Source organism: Mobula birostris, chromosome 26, assembly GCF_030028105.1.
Source record: "Mobula birostris isolate sMobBir1 chromosome 26, sMobBir1.hap1, whole genome shotgun sequence".
NCBI lineage: Eukaryota > Metazoa > Chordata > Chondrichthyes > Myliobatiformes > Myliobatidae > Mobula > Mobula birostris.
Window position 1 is genome coordinate 48,663,753 of NC_092395.1, and position 17,684 is coordinate 48,681,436.

The 17,684-nt window shown below is 43.2% G+C and overlaps 1 protein-coding gene across 10 annotated transcripts in view; it reads right to left on the reverse strand.

Annotated features, from left to right (window-relative positions):
* eps15l1a (epidermal growth factor receptor pathway substrate 15-like 1a) overlaps positions 1-17,684 on the reverse strand; it is a 475,482-nt gene that overhangs the window by 17,193 nt on the left and 440,605 nt on the right. The window contains exon 25 of one of the 10 annotated variants that reach the window (XM_072244312.1): positions 15,867-15,981. The exons of 8 other annotated variants lie outside the window; for them this stretch is intronic. In XM_072244312.1, coding sequence (XP_072100413.1) covers positions 15,904-15,981 — 78 coding nt within the window. In that variant the 3' untranslated portion in view covers positions 15,867-15,903. Of the gene's footprint in view, positions 1-15,866; positions 15,982-17,684 lie in introns of those variants that run through there. One more of the 10 variants, XM_072244318.1, reaches the window with a different exon arrangement.

Genomic DNA, 17,684 nt, shown 5'->3' on the forward strand with positions numbered 1-17,684 from the left:
TTCTCTTCGCATTTTTGAAGCAGAGTGCAGTTAGTCATATAATAGACAAAGTAGCAATTGATGTTCACAACAAATACGTATACAGGTGTCCCCCGCGTTTCGAACATTCACTTTACGAAACCTCACTGTTTCGAAAGACCTACATTAGTACCCTGTTTTCGCTTTCAGGTGTTTTCACTGTCATGAAAAAAAATTCAGCGCATGATAAAAGGCAGAGCACGCCCTGAGCAACCGCTCTCCCCCGGATTGGGAACTGCTTTGCTTTAACACGTGCTTGTGAGCAGCCCCTTGCAAGATGAGTTCTATGGTATTGGAAAAGCCTGAAAGAGCTCGTAAGGGTGTTACACTTACGGTAAAACTAGGCATAATTAAGCGCTTTGATCGTGGTGAACGAAGTAAGGACTAAGTGAGTTTGGCTTGTGGAAGCTGACGAACATGATGTTGAAGAGGTTTTGGCATTCCATGACCAAGTACTGACAGATGAAGAGTTGATGCAACTGGAAGAAAAAAGGATAACAATCGAAACCGAATGAGTATTGATAAAGTACGACTTTAATTTTGAAAGGATGCGTCGGTTTAGGAGATATTTGCAGGATGGTTTGAGTCCTTATTAAAGAACTGTGTGATAGAAAAATGCGCGAGGCTCAGCAGTCAAGCAAGCCTTCCACATCAACCACAGCAGACGACGAACCTCGACCTTCGACATCGAGGCGGGCAGAGATAGAAGAAGATGAGCTGCCTGCTCTAATGGAAAGAGACGATGAGATGACACGCTAGTGCCCCACCACCCCAACCCCCAGGCCACGGACAAATACCGATTTGTGGAAAATGCAACGGTAGCCGGGACGCACACAGCACATCTTTAAGAAAAAAGCCGAAATAAACATGCTGATTAATTAGGTGCCGCCGACACGTAATTGTCCGCCCAGATTAGAGACGACGTAATCAGAAATCGGCACTGACCTGGGCTGACAATTACGTGTCCGGCGGCACTAATTAATTAGCTTGTTTATTTCGGCTTTTTTCTTAAAGATGTGCTGTGTGTCTCCCGGCTACCGCTGGACCCCTGCATGCTTCGCGGCGATGTATCGCTCTGTACATACTACACTGTACATACATTATTTCTACTCTATATAGGCTGTGTACTTTTACGTGTTATTTGGTATGATTTGGCAGCTTCATAGCTTAAAGGTTACTGGAGAGCGCTTGCGCGTGTTTTTTCCAACAGCGCTTGCGTGAGATTTTCGCTACCGAGAACAGTTCAGTAATGATTGTGGAAAAGTATTTCTACTTTATATAGGCTGTGTATTTATCATATCATTCCTGCTTTTACTATATGTTACTGTTATTTTAGGTTTTATGTGTTATTTGGCATGGATTTCGTAGGTTATTTTTGGGTCTGCGAACGCTCACAGAATTTTCCCATATAAATTAATGGTAATTGCTTCTTCGCTTTATGACATTTCGGCTTACGAACCGTTTCATAGGAACGCTGTACCTTCGAATGGCGGGGGAAACCTGTACTGTAATGCAAATGGAAGTAATGTATACTTTAAAAAACTAAAAGAATTTAACTAATGAGAAGTATGCTCAGCTTTGTGGATAATTTGATAAAATTAAATGCACAGGGCATGCAAAACTGATACTATCATTAATCACAAGTACCAAGAAAAGGTAATTTTTTAAAGAAAATGAGGCAGACCTCCTTAAACAAGAAAATACAATCCAGAAGAGAGATATTTTTTTCCATGTTGTAGATTGAACCTTCGAAAATCAGGTTCTTAACAGAGCAACATTATTACCTTATACCAATATAACCTTGCAACTTCCCTGTTGTTATGTATTGAGGTTTTTGCTACAAGATTCAAGATTGTTTATTGTCATTTTTCAGTACACAAGCGCAAAGGAGAACAAAACGATTACTACTCTGAATCCAATGCAGCATAAAAAACCCAATAAGCGTAAAGAATACATTAAAATAACAAAAATAAAACAGAATAAATATAAACATAAAAGCAATCTTATAAAACAATCTTCCAAGAGAACTACAACCTTGTTATTGGGTTTGGAGGCTTGCGGGCCTCAACAACACAGTGAGTTATGTTGGCTGGAGTCAAGACTTCATGCTTTGGCTCTTGGTAGGGTCACTCATGCCAAACAGGTCAAAGGGTAGAAGCCAGACTAAGAGTGGTCCACCAGTCCTCCAGTTTCAGAGGTTCAGCTCAGGGCTAACAACCCTGACTGATAAAACAAAATTGTTATGGAAGCAGCAATAAAGAATCCTTCTACCTCTGAGTGTGACAGTATTCCTGAGTCTCCACGCAGGACTTGTACAACTGACTGTAGTGAAAACCGAGACCAAGCTACTGACACAATGAAGGAAGCCCTGAACACCGCCAGATATGGAGGACCTTCATTGCTGCTCTAAATGCCAATGGCGTAACGGGCAGTTAAGTAATAAAATATAATGTACAAATAACTGTCATATTCATAGACTGACTATATGCACATAAAGTGATGTTAGGTGATATGTATGTAATGATGGTGGGCTGGCATAATGGGTAGAGGTATTAATCAGTTTGACAGCTTGTGGGAAGTAACTATTTTTGAGTCTAGTGGTCCTGGAGTGGATAATCCATAGCCACTTCCCTAATGGGAGTGGGACAAACTAGTCATAAGGTGAGTGGGATACTTCATGATATTAATCATGATAGCATAGTGGTTATTGTGATGCTATTACAATATATTGTGATGTTGGAGTTCAGAGTTCAATCCCAGCATCCTCTGTAAGGAGTCTGTACATCCTTCCCCATGGAATGCATAGGTTTCCCCCAGGTGCTCTAGATTCTTCCCACATTCCAAAACTGTATCTTGTAGGTTAACTGGTCATTGCAAATTATCTCGTGATTAGGTTAGGGTTAAATTGGCCTTGTCAGATGTTGCTGGGGGGCATGGTTCGAAGGGCTGGAAGGCCCTATTTAGTGCTAATAAATATAAACATTAAAGCAATTTTATAAAACAATCCTATCTCTAAATAAATATGAAACCCCTTTTTATCGGGCATCTCTCGAGATGCAGCTCATTAGCCCCTTGCTAACAGCCACTGGACTCGGGTGGGAAAACCACCTTTCTCAGACTCAGTATGCCTAGGATCAATATGACTTGTGACCCGCCAAACCTGTGAGGTTGGGATGTCTTGCCTCCTGGAACCTTGGTCTGTGTGAATATTGTGCAACTTACCGCCCCATGCAAACTCCTGGCAGCAAGAAATAACAAACTGTACACTGCATGCAGTTATAAAGAAAGTATATTTATGTATGTTAACATAACCAAGGAGTTATTAAAGAAAAGAAAGAAAAAGAAAAAGGTCCCATCATAATTAAACAGTCAAATGTGCACAGGTTGGAGCTCAAATCTTCCGAATGCCGTTGTGTCCAATGTACTCACGGCACCAACTCCTATTCACCGATCCTCCGTAGAATTCCTCCTCTTGGGCTCCATCAGATTGTGCATTCCCACCAGATCGATTCCTATGACCGGTTCTCTCAAGTTTCTTCTCTATCTCCCACCAAAAAAGACCTCGACCTACCTCAGTATCCGTCACAAAACCTCTCCCCCAGCATTCTCTAGAACCTTCTCACAGTCCCACCCTCCTGATTGGGTAATACAACATTCCTAAACACTCTTATCTTTAACAGTAACCCAAACACCACCAGCAGAACACACTGCTTTTACAGAAAACCATTACATGAAATGCTCTACAACATTAGCAGTAAGATCTTTACCAGAGCATGACGCACTCACCCCACCAAAAATAGTCATGTCTCCCTGACTTTGAAATTTATTAACCCATCATTAATATCACAAAGGAATTTCATGATGTCAGGAACTCCAATCCAACATTCTGTTCTCCTAGTGTGACATAGGCCAGCCTATCTGGGAGCTTCCTGACTCTTTGAGACCCCTTTATCCCATCATCTATTTCTTCAGTCTCCCTCAACTCCTTGGGATCTTTCCTGTCTATTTGGAGAGACCTCCCACTGTCCATTACTCGTGCCTTTCAGCAACTCAGCTCCTCCTGTCACTTGACAGAGTTTAGCTTCATCCCCAGTTACTTTTGAACCGATTTCCCTCCATCATCCAGCCTCAAGTCTCCCTGCCCACTCTAGTCCCCCCACCTTCTCATCCCAGCTACACTTTCATCAGCACAGGGAGGTTCAGAACCTCTTCATTATTGGGGAGTTTGCATAAGGTAATATATACCGCACCCCCATTTCCTCATCCTCTGAGTCCATACAGCATTCAGTGCTTAGGTCCCCTTCAGGTCTCTCCACGGATTGTCTTTCTGCTCCCCCCCTTCAGTGCAGAGTCCTCCTACTAGGTGTAGGGTCCATGTCAGGTTCTGGGTCAACATGTCCCTCCTGTCCTGGAGGTAAAAGGTGGTTCTGACGGAGAATTTTGACCGGCCCATTCCCATCTTCTGGTTTCATCAGAAAAATTGGCACACTTGGCATCTGACACTCCACTGCGCAAGGCCTAGACACCCAGCGGTCAGCCAACTTATGCTTCCCTGGTAACTCCAAATTCCTTATTAGAACTTTGTCTCCAGGCATCAGTTGGGAGAACCTGATCGTTTGCTCATAGTTCTTCTGTTTCCTTGATCCTACTTGGTAGCAGAGAGCTCTGCTAGTTCATAGGCCTTTTGCAATTCCTTCCTCACGTCAGGCACATACTTCAGATAGGTCCTCTGTGGAAAATCTTCCCCACCACTCCCAAAACAGAGGTCTATAGGCAATTTTGTTTCGCCCCCAAACATCAAATAACATGGTGAGTATTCATTAGCTTCATTCTGTGTACAGTTGAAGGAGGAGAAGATGGCGACGCAACGCAGCTTGTGTGGCCACTCCGGTGAATGATATCTGTAATCTGTCAAGTAGGGTGCTGTGCACAATCCTGATTTGATGGAGACAGAAGTGAGAGAACGGAGGATCATCTGGAGAAACTTCTGAAATGCCTTTTTCACTGCCGTTGTTACTGTGTGATCCAGAATCTCCAGAGGGGAAGGCCCCGAGTCCTCAGCTTTCCTTGTTGCTCGGCAGCCAGGACGGAGTCGAAGCGCTCAGCAGAGATGGTGCTCGGTGCTCGGTGTCGAAGGGCTGGTCAGAGGCTCAAAGTTTTCGGATGGACTCAGTGTCGTCTGTGGTCGGGTGCTTCCAATGCATCGACAGTTGTTGGAGCCTGGAGGTTTATGGCAGAGAGAGTTTCTCCTTCTGCCGCCTGCTATTGGGACTATCTGGAGTACATCGGAACTTTGAGACTTTTTTTTTAACCGTTCCCATGGTCTGCTCTTTATCAAATTATGGTATTGTTTTGCACTGCTGTAACTATATGTTATAATTATGTGGTCTTGTCAGTGTTAGTCTTTGGTTTGTCCTGTTTTTTTGTGATATCACTCCGGAGGAACATTGTATCATTTCTTAATGTATGCATGCATTTCTAAATGACAATAAACAAGGACTAAGTGTCCTCAATCTAAAATCTAATCTAAAAAAAAGTTGTAGCAGAGGACCAGATGCCCAGTATGCTGACTCTATTTGCTCTGCTTGCTGATATCCAGGGTTCAGAACATGTCTAGCAATGTCCAGTTAAACCTCTCGGACTGGGAATCACTCTGAGGGTGATCGACTTCTCGACTCCAAGCATACTCAGTGACTCATGTATGAGCTTACTCTCAAAATCCCTTTTCTGATCACCGTGTATCTGTCTCGGAAGGCCATAATGAACAAAATACTTTTTTCCCCATAACACTTTGGCCACAGTGGATCGTCTCTGATCCTTTGTAGGGAAGGCTTGAGTATATCTGGTGTAATGATCAGTAATAACTAAGACATTCACAGTGTTGCTGGAATCAAACTCTATGGAGAGGAAATCCATGCATACTAGATCAAGTGGCCCCACACTCTGCAAATGGGATAAAGCAGCATCTTCCTCTGAATACATTGAATGCATGAGTTACAGTTCTCTTCGACCTTAGGTTTCATTCGGGGCCAGTAGAACAGATCTCGGACCAATCCATAGGCTTGTCAAGCTTCTGTGAGTTGAGTGACATAGGGATAGGGGAAGGGAGGCACAACATGCTGGAGGAACTCATATACCGTCTAGGTAGTCTCCAGCCCCTTGGTATGAACATAGAATTCTCCAACTTCCGGTAATTCCCTCCCCCAGCTGCCTACCACCTCCCTCTTGGTTCTGCCTCCTTCTACTACCCATTGTGTTTTCCCCTATTCTTTCTTCACCTTTCCTGCCTATCCCCTCCCCCACCCCCTTATCTTTCCCCTTACTGGTTCTTCATCTGGAACCTACCAGCCTTCTCCTTCCCACCCTCCCCCCACCTTCTTTATAGGGCCTCTGCTTCTTCCCTCTACAGTCCTGACGAAGGGTTCCGGCCTGAAACGTCGACCGATCTTTTCCACGGATGCTGCCCAACCTGCTGAGTTCCTCCAGCGTGTTGTGAGTGTTGGTCATATTCTTCTTCCCCTTCGGGGTTGGGCTTCGCTCCCAAGACCATTATCAACGATAATTTTGACTCTCCACTGGTGCACTTTATCCACAAGGGATATAATTGCCAATAAAGTTCAGAATTTTCACCCCTCACTGGAGGACTCATGAGACCTTCCGTATCAGACAACTCCTTCTCCTTACTTCGTACAAACGAGAGCAACTGGTCTTTAAAGGTTCCATCCTGAGTTACAGGAAACTCGGCTTCCAATTTGGCCCCTCGCCTACACTCCCCTCTTCTCTGAAAGTATGGACGGCCCATGGCCCCGCCTCTCCTGGGACCCCATCCACACCCATCATGTCATCGCTAGTCTGTTTTATATGTCCTTGACAGCAAGTAGGTTGATACTGGTGATATGTTGGGCAGTTTTAACTATCTGTTGTAGAGTCTTCCTGTCTGCCATAGTACAGCTTCTGTACCCCACAGTGATGCGGCATGTTAGGATGCTATCCACTGCTCATCTGTAGAAGGCTGTGAGTAGAGGTATGCATAGACCAGTTCTCTTCAGCCTCCTCAGAAAATAGAGCATTGGTGAACTTTCTTGACTGGAGGATTGTTCTGGGACAAGTGGGGTTATGCAAGATATGTTCTACCAGGAGACTGATACTGCTCAGCGTTTCTACTGCTGTGTTGTCGATGTGAAGAGGGGTGTGAGTGGTGTGGGTTTTCCTGAAATCAATAACCATCTTCTTTGTCTTGCTGACATTGCAGAAGAGGTCATTTACCTGGCATATGGCCTTGAGCTCTTCCATCTACTCTCTGTAGGATATCTCATCATTGCTGATGAGCCCCACCACCACTGTTATGTCATCAGTGAACTTGACAATGTGACTGTTTGAGTGTACAGTCGTGTGTGAGCAGAGTGTATAATGGTGGGCTCAGCACACAGCCTTGGAGGATACCTGTGTTCAGGAGGGAGTAGCAGTTGTGCATCCTAACTGTCTGAGGTCTGTTCGTTAGGAAGTCCAACACACAGTGGTGTATTTAGATCAACTTTGTTGAATGTCAAACTGAAATCCAGGAATAATATTCTGACATAAATGTGCTTGTTTTCCGGTTGTTAGGGCCAGGTGCATGACTGATGCCAGAGTGGTTCTGTCGATAGGCATATTGATGAGTGTCCAGTGTGGCAGGAATGGAGTTTTTCACATGTGCCATTGGGCAGTAGTCATTCTGAAGCTATAAAGTTCTTTGGTACAGAAATATTGGTGGTTGATTTGAAACATGTGGGGTCAGCAGCCTGGATAAGTAAAGTGTTGAAGATGTCAGTGAGCTGGTGTGCAAACTCCCTGAGTACTTGGCCTGCAATGCAGAGTCCTTCTTAACACTGCTGCTATTATAGTGTCTGATCACCTGAAAGGGGGGTAGCTTTTGTGTCTGGCACTGTATTGCATGCCTCAAAGCGTATTTTTTTGTTTAGAGCATCAGGAAGGGAGGTGTCACTGGTACAGATGATGCTGTTTTTCCTTGCGTCGTCAGTAATGCCCTTGTGCCCAGCCATATATGCCGGGGATCGTTAACAGATTTTTTGTATTTTTTGTGCTTAGGTGGTCTTTGCCCTCTTGATGCCTAAGATGAGGTTCCTCCTGGATGCTCTGAGAACTGTTTTGCCTCCAGACTTGAAGGCTTTAACAAGTAGTGCATCTCTGTGTTCAGTCAGGACTTTTGGTTGGGCAGTGAGATGACCATCTTTGAGATACTGACATCAAAAGACACTTCGAGATGCAGCTGGTGCCAGATGAGATATATTCCTCCTTCTGTGTCTTCTCCTTGAACATCTGCCAGTAGTCTGTGCAAACAATCTTGAAACACAGAGACTGCCTCATTAGGCCATACCGTGAAGATATCTTCATTTCAGTAGCAGCTGGTATGCTGGAATTAACATTTTGGAGATGTGGTCAGAAAAGCCAAGATGAGGACATGGGGCGGTTTTGTAGCAACATGTCTATTTGCATAAGCGTGATCCAGTCTATTTGTTCCCCTAGTTGCGATAGTGACATGTTGGTAGGTTTTGGGTAAAATGTCCTGCAAATTAACAAGATGGAAGTCTCCTGCAATTATGAAGAGACTGTCCAGGAACTTGCTTTGTAGCTAACTGTGTGTCCCTGGCATTAGCACGGGGGGGGGGGGGGATATATACAGCAGTGATGAACATAATATTAAACTCCCTGAGCAGGTAATGTGACCAGCATTTATTTAATTGTAAGATGTTTAATTGCCACAGAACAGTGACTGCTAGTTGCAGAACAGTTTTGTGCACCAGTCTTTGTTGATGTACATACAGAGTCTGCCTCCTTTAGATTTCCCCAACAGGGAGCCCTATTGACACAGAATAGCGTCATCAAGCTGAAACATTGAGTCGGGCATGTTGTTTGGACACATTTCGGTGAAAGGCAGAATGCAGCAGTTTCTCATCTTTCTGTGGGTTCAGTCTCAGTCAGTCCATTTTGTTTTCAGTGAACAGGCATTGGCCAGGAAAAGTGATGGCATAGCCAGCCTGGTCAGTTTAGCTCTTCGCCCAGCTAATGCCCTGGCTCTCTTGCCACGTTTCTGCTTCCTCTTGCACTGCTTTCATTTGGGGTTTGCTCAGCTGAGACACAAAGGCTAGGCTTCTGCTACTGGGCCTTGTGACTGTAGAAGCCCCAGTCCACTGAGCATCATTATTAGCTCTGTTGCCGGCAGATTGAAAGTAACTTTATTACTTACATCCTCCATATACATGAGGAGTAAAAATCTTTAAGTTACGTCTCTATTCAAATGTGCAATTATAGTAATTTATAATAAATATGTACAACAGGATAGTCAATATAACAGAGAAGCATGGTTGCATCAGCATGAATTAAGCAGTCTGATGGACTGGTGGAAGAAGCTGTCCTAGAGTCTGTTGTTCCTGTCTTTTATGCTGTGGTATCATTTCCTGGATGGTAGCAGCTGGAACAGTTTGTGGTTGGGGTGACTCGGGCCTCCAATGATCCTTCGGGCCCTTTTTACACACCTATCTTTGTAAATGTCCTGAACAGTGGAAAGTTCACATCTACAGATGTGCTGGGCTGTCCGCACCACTCTTTGCAGAGTCCTGCGATTGAGGGAAGTACAGTTCCCATACCAGGCAGTGATGCAGCCAGTCAGGATGCTCTCAAATGTGCCCCTATAGAAAGTTCTTACAATTTGGGGGGCCATACTAAACTTCTTCAACCGTCCGAGGTGAAAGAGGCGCTGTTGTGCCTTTTTCACCATACAGCCGGTATTTATAGACCACATGAAATCCTCGGTGATGTTTATGCCGAGGAACTTAAAGCTGTTCACCTTCTCATCCCCAGATCCATTGATGTCTATAGGGGCTAGCCTGTCTCCATTCCTCCTGTAATCCACAACCAGCTCCTTTGTTTTTGCAACATTGAGGGAGAGGTTGTTTTCTTGACACCACCGTGTCAGGGTGATGACTTCCGCTCTGTAGGCTGCCTCATTGTTATTTGAGATTAGGCCAATCAGTGTGGTGTCGTCAACAAATTTAATTAGCACACTGGAGCTGTGGGTGGCGACACAGCAATGGGTACACAGAGTAAAGGAGGGGGCTTAGTGAGGGTCAGAGGGGTAGAGGTGAGGGAGCCCACACTTACCACTTGCTGGCGATCTGACAAGAAGTCCAGGATCCAGCTACACAAGGCAGGGTGAAGGCTGAGATCTCTGAGCTTCTTGTTGAGCCTGAAGGGAATTATGGTGTTGAATGCTGAACTGTAGTCCGAGAACAGCATTCTCACAAAAGCATCTCTCTTCTCCAGATGTGTAAGGACGATATGTAGAGCTGTGGCTATTGCACAGTCTGTCAATCGGTTGTATTGGTAGGCGAATTGTAGGGGGTCCAGTGTGGGTGGCAGCATGTTGCAGATGTAGTTCTTGACCAGCCTCTCAAAGCATTTGCTTATTATTGAGGTGAGTGCGACAGGACGCCAGTTGTTCAGACACGTTACCTTGGTCTTTTTAGGGACAGGGACAATGGTGGATGTTTTGAAGCAGGAGGGCACTCCACACTGGGAGAGGGAGAGATTAAAAATGTCTGGAAACACACCTGCCAGTTGTGCCATGCACATCCTGAGTACTCGCCCTGGGATGCCGTCCAGTCCCACAGCCTTGCAACTGTCCACCCTTTGGAAACACCTGCTTACTTTGGCCTCAGAAATGACCAAGCTGCCAGTTGCATCATCTGCAGATCTTCTCAGGGGCTCAGTATTGACGACATCGAATCCAGTGTAAAAATCGAGTCTGGGAGAGAGGCATCGATGTTGGCAATTCCATTGCATTCAGCTTTGAAGTCTCTGATGGTGTGCAGACCTTGCCATAAGCTGAGAATTTGCAAAGCTTTGGTTGATTGAAATCCTTGACCAGAAACTTTGAAAGAGTGTCTAAAAATTTAAAGCTAGCACCAAGAGAAGCGGCTGCATCTCTGTGTGCCTCCATTCTTTGAAAAACAAGCTAACCTAGTGCTCACCAGTTATGATGAAACCTAATCATCTATACACCGCTCAAGATTAGCCAAATATCTGTCACAATGGAGATACCCAAGAGAGAAAGAATCACCCAGCTCATGATATAACACAAATCATGATATGAAATATTGCCTTAGACTTAGAATGGTGATGAATTCAATACATTTTATATTACAGGAGGGGTTCCATAATATTGAAATACAAAAACTCTTCACATTCAGTTGATTCCAGGTAATTAAGTTTGAATTTCACTTCCAGTCACTGTATCTCCCTTCAGTTCCTGGAGAGGTTTAACACAGCTTGTCAGTGAAAGATCAATCTGCCATCTCTATGTGCGGCCTGAAACACCCAGCCTGCTGGCAGACAAAATGGCAGCCCCTACTGGCAATATTTAGAAAATACACCCAGTGGCTACATTATTTGGTACACCTGTACACCTGCTTGTTAATGCAAATATCTAATTAGCCAATCACATGGCAGCAACTTAAGGCATAAAAACATGCAGTCATTGTCAAGAGGTTCAGTTGATGTTCAGCCCAAATATCTGAATGGGGAAGAAATGTGACCTAAGTGACTTTGACCGTGGAATGATTGTTGGTGCCAGATGGGAGGTTCGAGTATCTCAGAAACTGCTGACCTCCTGGGATTTTTCACACACAACACTCTAGAGTTTACAGAGAATGGTGCATGAAACAAAAAACAATCAGTGAGTGGCAGTACTGTGGGCAAAAACACTTTGTTATTGAGAGAATGGCCAGTCTGGTTCAAGCTCACATAAAGGTGACAGTAATTCAAATAGATACGCTTTACAACAGTGGTATGCAGGAGAGCATTTCTGAACACACAGGTTGAACCTTGAAGTGGATGGCCTACAGCAGCAGACGACCACAAACAAGCACTCAGTGGTACCTAATAAAGTGGCCACTGAGTGTACACAATGGCAATTATGAAACCTTCAAAGACTACATTAGTATGCTGTGTGCTATGCATGTAAATTAGTAATTTTTGGATTAAACAGAGTATTTTTAAACAGGAGTTCTGACAGTGCACAACTTTTAGCAAACAACATTCAGTCAATGAGTGTATCAGGACTGTAGAGTCCTAGTGTGGATGCAATGCGAACAAATACAATGAGATGGAGGAATAATTGGAGCCTACTTTCTTGGTCAACAGGAGAACCCTCCCCTCATGTTCAGCAATGGAACAGCTTCCTCTTTAGGGATTTTGCATTCAAGGTAGCAAAGGGTACTCCCATCACCTACCGAGAAAGTGCTTCAGGCCCAAACTCTGAAATATGCCGATACAGGCTCGAATATGCCATTTGTACAAAAATAATTGTTACTGCCAGAAAGAAGCCACTTATCTCATCAGGTCCATAATGATCTTATAAAACAGTCTGCAAATCCTGTCACTGTGTTGTCACTGTCATTTTCTTCACTGTGCCAACTCAATTTCTTCTCATTGTTTCCATCTTCCTTATATGCAGTGTCAGATCAAAACTGATTAAGTCTACTGAAAAAATTTGCCAAATTTAACAAACACATAAGTCCGATCTTTTGCAATAGCTATAACTAGTAGATCCCTACTTCATCAATATTAGCTAGATTCAAAACAAGAGATGAAAGGTCATGGTCTAATATACTGTAATCATCAACAGCCAAATTAGGGACAGGAAGATATTTGACGTCAGTACATATAATGCTGGCGCTACATGCCTAAAATTACTCACTGGGGTATTAGCAGACTTTGCTGATCTCATCTTGGATGCATTCATTGCCCAGCGCTAAATCTACATCTAATCATATGTCAACGATCTGTTAAAGAGAAAAAGAGCAACAGTGGTGGTATCCACTAATCATGGTGTTGGTGGCAGTGGAACCCTACAGGAATCAGGACGCATTGCTCTGTGGTGTGAACTCCTCAGAACAAGAAAGTATTAATATTACATTTCCAACTGGTAGGTTGCCTAATATAACCAAATAACAATTACAGCACAGAAACAGGCCATCTCGGCCCTTCTAGTTCGTGCCGAATAGCAAGTACAATCTATGGGATTTGAACCACTTCAATTTTATTGTTGTTCTCCTTGGGAGAAACCTGTAGTGAAGCAGATGATAGCTTTGTTAAGCATTTTTTTCTCATTTATGAGCTGATTTCAAATTATGTAAAATATCCAGCGGCTGAAGACACTGCTGACATGGGGTATGTACTGTACCATGACTAAGCTTTTCAAAACAGTAAATTCAGATGAGACCACAAATCAAGGGAAAATAAACACACTGGCTAAACTTTAGATAAACTGTTATTGGTACAGGTCTAAATGCTGGGGTCAGTAGAATTATATCAGTTTGACACTGAGGCATAGCTCTAAAGCTGCTGCTTCATAGTTTCAGCAAACTGGATTCAACCCCAGGCTTCCCTGATGCCTGAGTTTGTAAATTCTCCTTATGCCCATGCATCACCTCCCCACCCCAACAGTGGACACTCAGGTTCTCACCCACATTGTAAAGATATACAAATCAGTAAGTTAATTGGCAATGCAAGTCACTGTTGTTGTGTAGGTCAATGGTACAATCTGAGAGTGTTGATGGGAATATAGTACCCTTTGGCACAGTGTCCTTGCTGACCAAGTTGCCTACCTGTGCTAGTCCCATTTCTCCATATCCCTTTATACCAGCGGTTCCCAACCTTGGGTCCATTGACCCCTTGCTTAATGGTATTGGTCCATGGCATAAAAAAGGTAGGGAACCCTTGCGAGTCTAAACCTTTCCTACCCATGTATCTGTTTAAATGAGTTTTAAACATTGTAATTGTACTTACCTCTGCCACTTTCTCTGGCAGCTCTTTCCATATAGAAAGTAATCTGCGTGTGAAGAAGTTGTCCCTCAGGTCCTCTCTTTCCCCTCTGAACTTAAACCTATGTCCTCTTTCGTACTGGAATAAAGTCTGTGACTATCTACCTAACCGATGCCCCTCATAACTTTATAAACCTCAATAAAGTTACTCCTCAACCTCCCACATTCCAGGGAAAACAGTTCCAGCCTATCCAATCTCTATTTATAGTTCTTGCCCTCCAATCCTGATTAATATCCCTGTGAATCTTTTCTGAACCCTCTTCAGCTTAGTAACATCCTTCCTTTAGCTCGACGACCAGAACTGCATACAATACTCCAACGACCTGTACAGTTGTAATTTCCTTCCATATTGTAAAGAAAATAAGACGCATGGAACTTTAACAATACTTTTGATCAAAATGTTATTGTGAACAATGTCTTAATAGTGCTGTAAAAAATTCATTCACACATTAATTAAGGCAAGGAAGGGAATCCAATCAAAACAAAATAGCATTTTATCTCTGGATAACATTTCTGCATATGAAAAATGTGGATGTCCTAGTCTTTGTTGGTGAGATGGTATCGAATTCACTTTTCAGTCTATGGTCTGTTTCATTTTAGTGCTTAGTAATCTAAAGATTAGGACCTGTGGGATCTTAGGCTCAACAAGAGAACTGTATTATAACAATAAGGCGGGTTAACAGATGCACAGATCAAGATGAAAATTTAAAAAAATAAACTTGTAGTACATGCTATTCAGTGTGATGGGAATTCAATAGCTGCATTCAGGCCAGATAAAACTTGGTCACATGGTGTGAGCAGAATTATCTGCAGCTTAATGTGAAAAAGACTAAGGAGCTGGTGGTAGACCTGAGGAGAGCTAAAGTACCGGTGACCCGTTTCCATCCAGGGGGTCAGTGTGGACGTGGTGGAGGATTACAGATACCTGGGGATACGTATTGACAGTAAACTGGACTAGTCAAAGAACACTGAGGCTGTCTACAAGAAGGGTCAGAGCCATCTCTATTTCCTGAGGAGACTGAGGTCCTTTAACATCTGCCGGACGATGCTGAGGATGTTCTACGAGTCTGTGGTGGCCAGTGCGACCATGTTTGCTGTTGTGTGCTGGGGCAGCAGGCTGAGGGCAGCAGACACCAACGGAATCAACAAACTCATTTGTAAGGCCAGTGATGTTGTGGGGATGGAACTGGACTCTCTGACGGTGGTGTCTGAAAAGAGGATGCTGTCCAAGTTGCATACCATCTTGGACAATGTCTCCCATCCACTACATAATGTACTGGTTGGGCACAGGAGTACATTCAGCCAGAGACTCATTCCACCGAGATGCAACTCAGAGCGTCATAGGAAGTCATTCCTGCCTGTGGTCATCAAATTTTACAACTCCTCCCTTGGAGGGTCAGACACCTTGAGCCAATAGGCCGGTCCTGGACTTATTTCCTGGCATAATTTACATATTACTATTTAACTATTTATGGTTCTATTACTATTTAATTATTTATGGTGCAACTGTAATGAAAACCAATTTCCCCCCGGGATCAATAAAGTATGACTATGACTAAATATGTAAGAATCATATCATGGTTAACATGTCATTTTCCTCTCTATTTGTCAATCCCTATTATTTTTGTAAATAAATGTATGTTTTATAAAGAATTGTCAATATCATGTACATCATTAAGTGAAAGTTGCTTTCCCTACAATTGTGAACAAGATGATTAAATATTGAAATATATCACTAATAACAATAACTAGAACCTAATAAATGAAAACTGGAAGGCAGATTAACAGAGCCACACGTCAAGATGAAAAATTTTAAAAATAAACTTATTCAGAACAGTTTGTAGGTGGTTGAACTTGTGCATGAATTCCCAAATGTAGATGTATCTTGGAAAGATGTAGCATTCAACATCCAGCTACTTTTCTATAGACACGTGTTTCTCAAGTGCCCTTCACTCTCAAGCAATAAACCCTAGGGGAACACATCAGAAATTCTGGGCTCAGATCACTTCTCTTTCACTATCCCACACCACCTCTTCAAAGTCAGGCATGTTTTGCATTCACAATGGTGGAAGGAAATCATCTGCAAAAAATGAAAACCGGTGGTAATATGTAAACTTGTTATTGTATTTTCTAACTGTTTTTTCAATCCTGTTTAATCCTGTGTGTGATCTCTGTGAGGTTAGCTGTTATAAACAACCCCAACTGACTTCTCTGATCAGGAACCTCACCAAAGTATAATAAGGCAGTATCATATGATTGCCTCCCATTTCAATTTTTACACATGTGGATTCATTATTTAGAGCTTCAGGGTCAACAAATTAGAGCAAGACAAAATGTCAATCTCTAATTGAGCATAACAAAGAACAGCTTAGTATTGACTTGTTTGTCCTCAGTCTGCCACACCCAAAGATAGATTTCTCCAGGTAGTTAATGTGGTTACCCCAAGGTAACAAGCCCTTTATGCAAAAGGCAATGCTTCTTAGATTTGCAGAACTCTCACGCATGTCAAATCAAAGCATCTTAACTTTGATCTGTCAGCTCAGCAATTCGAAAACCATATTTCACTATCTTGTAAACACCTTACTCAGGAAATCTTTCCCCTCCCAAAACATACTATCTTTAAATGTAGGCTTAAGTGCCACCCTTGGGAGCTATAGTGAATTTACAGGAACAGATTAGGTCCTGGTTTACATCTATTATTCAACAATCTGAGCAGCAATGACAAAATCAAATTGGACTCGGTGTTTGCAGAGTGAGGTATGACACCAAAGCCCACATTTTACTGCCAGCCTTGTGTCCCTTTACTGGAAAAGAATGTACGTGGACAGTTGATCTTTATCAGGCTAAGCTGCCCTTGTGTGTAGTTGGTGAGATACCAAAAGGGAATCTGCTGTTGTGGTCTCCTCAGAAAAGCATTCAAGATAGGGAGAGAGGGAACAGCATCTCTGCACTTCACAGAAAGCAAGGTTAGTACACGGATCAGTCTTATGTAAGATTCTATCAGATAATAAAATATTAAGCAAAAATCTGTCAGGTTGAGCATTTCTTGATCTCTATTTAAAACTCAGGGTGTAGGGGGCTCTGGATAGAGGTAGTACCTTTGATGTCTGGCAGCTGCACTCCACCTAGTAGGGTGGCTGGGCATCACTGGTCCTCATCCATTCCCTAAACCTCTCACTTCTGCCTTCAAGTGGCACATCCCGGTCTACTGCTTCAGCTGACGAGCTAAAGGTCATGAAGGGGTGGTATGAACACGGCACCACTGGGCGAAGGACCTCATCAATGAAGTCACTGGCCAGGGCAGATGAGTTCCTCAAAGAATTACAATAGCCACGTGTTCAAGACCAGGGTGAGCCACTGAGTTAGAGGACATCAGATATGGTCTGGTCTGGAGAGGGGTGGGCATCGCCAGGCCTCACCAGCCCAAGACACACAAAAGTGGGTTGTGGGATCCGAACCGAACTGATCTAGAACTCAGATAAAGGCATCAAATATTGAAATGGAGGGAAAAAAAAAGCCATTTTAAAACCCTGATATGTTAAAATGAACAACTTGTAGCTGTTTTCAAAAGGGAGAAGCGTTCTTCAGAAGGTTTAAGAAAGTTTCAGATTTAACAGCAAAAAAATGATTAAAGAAGCACCTACATTCAATGTGGTGTGCATAAAACAGATAAGATCAAAACTTTGCTGGGATGAACCTTTACTTTGGTTAAGACTAAGTTGGTCTCATGCTCAGAAAAGATCTGTACCTACTTTGAAATGCACTTCCTTTAAAATTTCATGA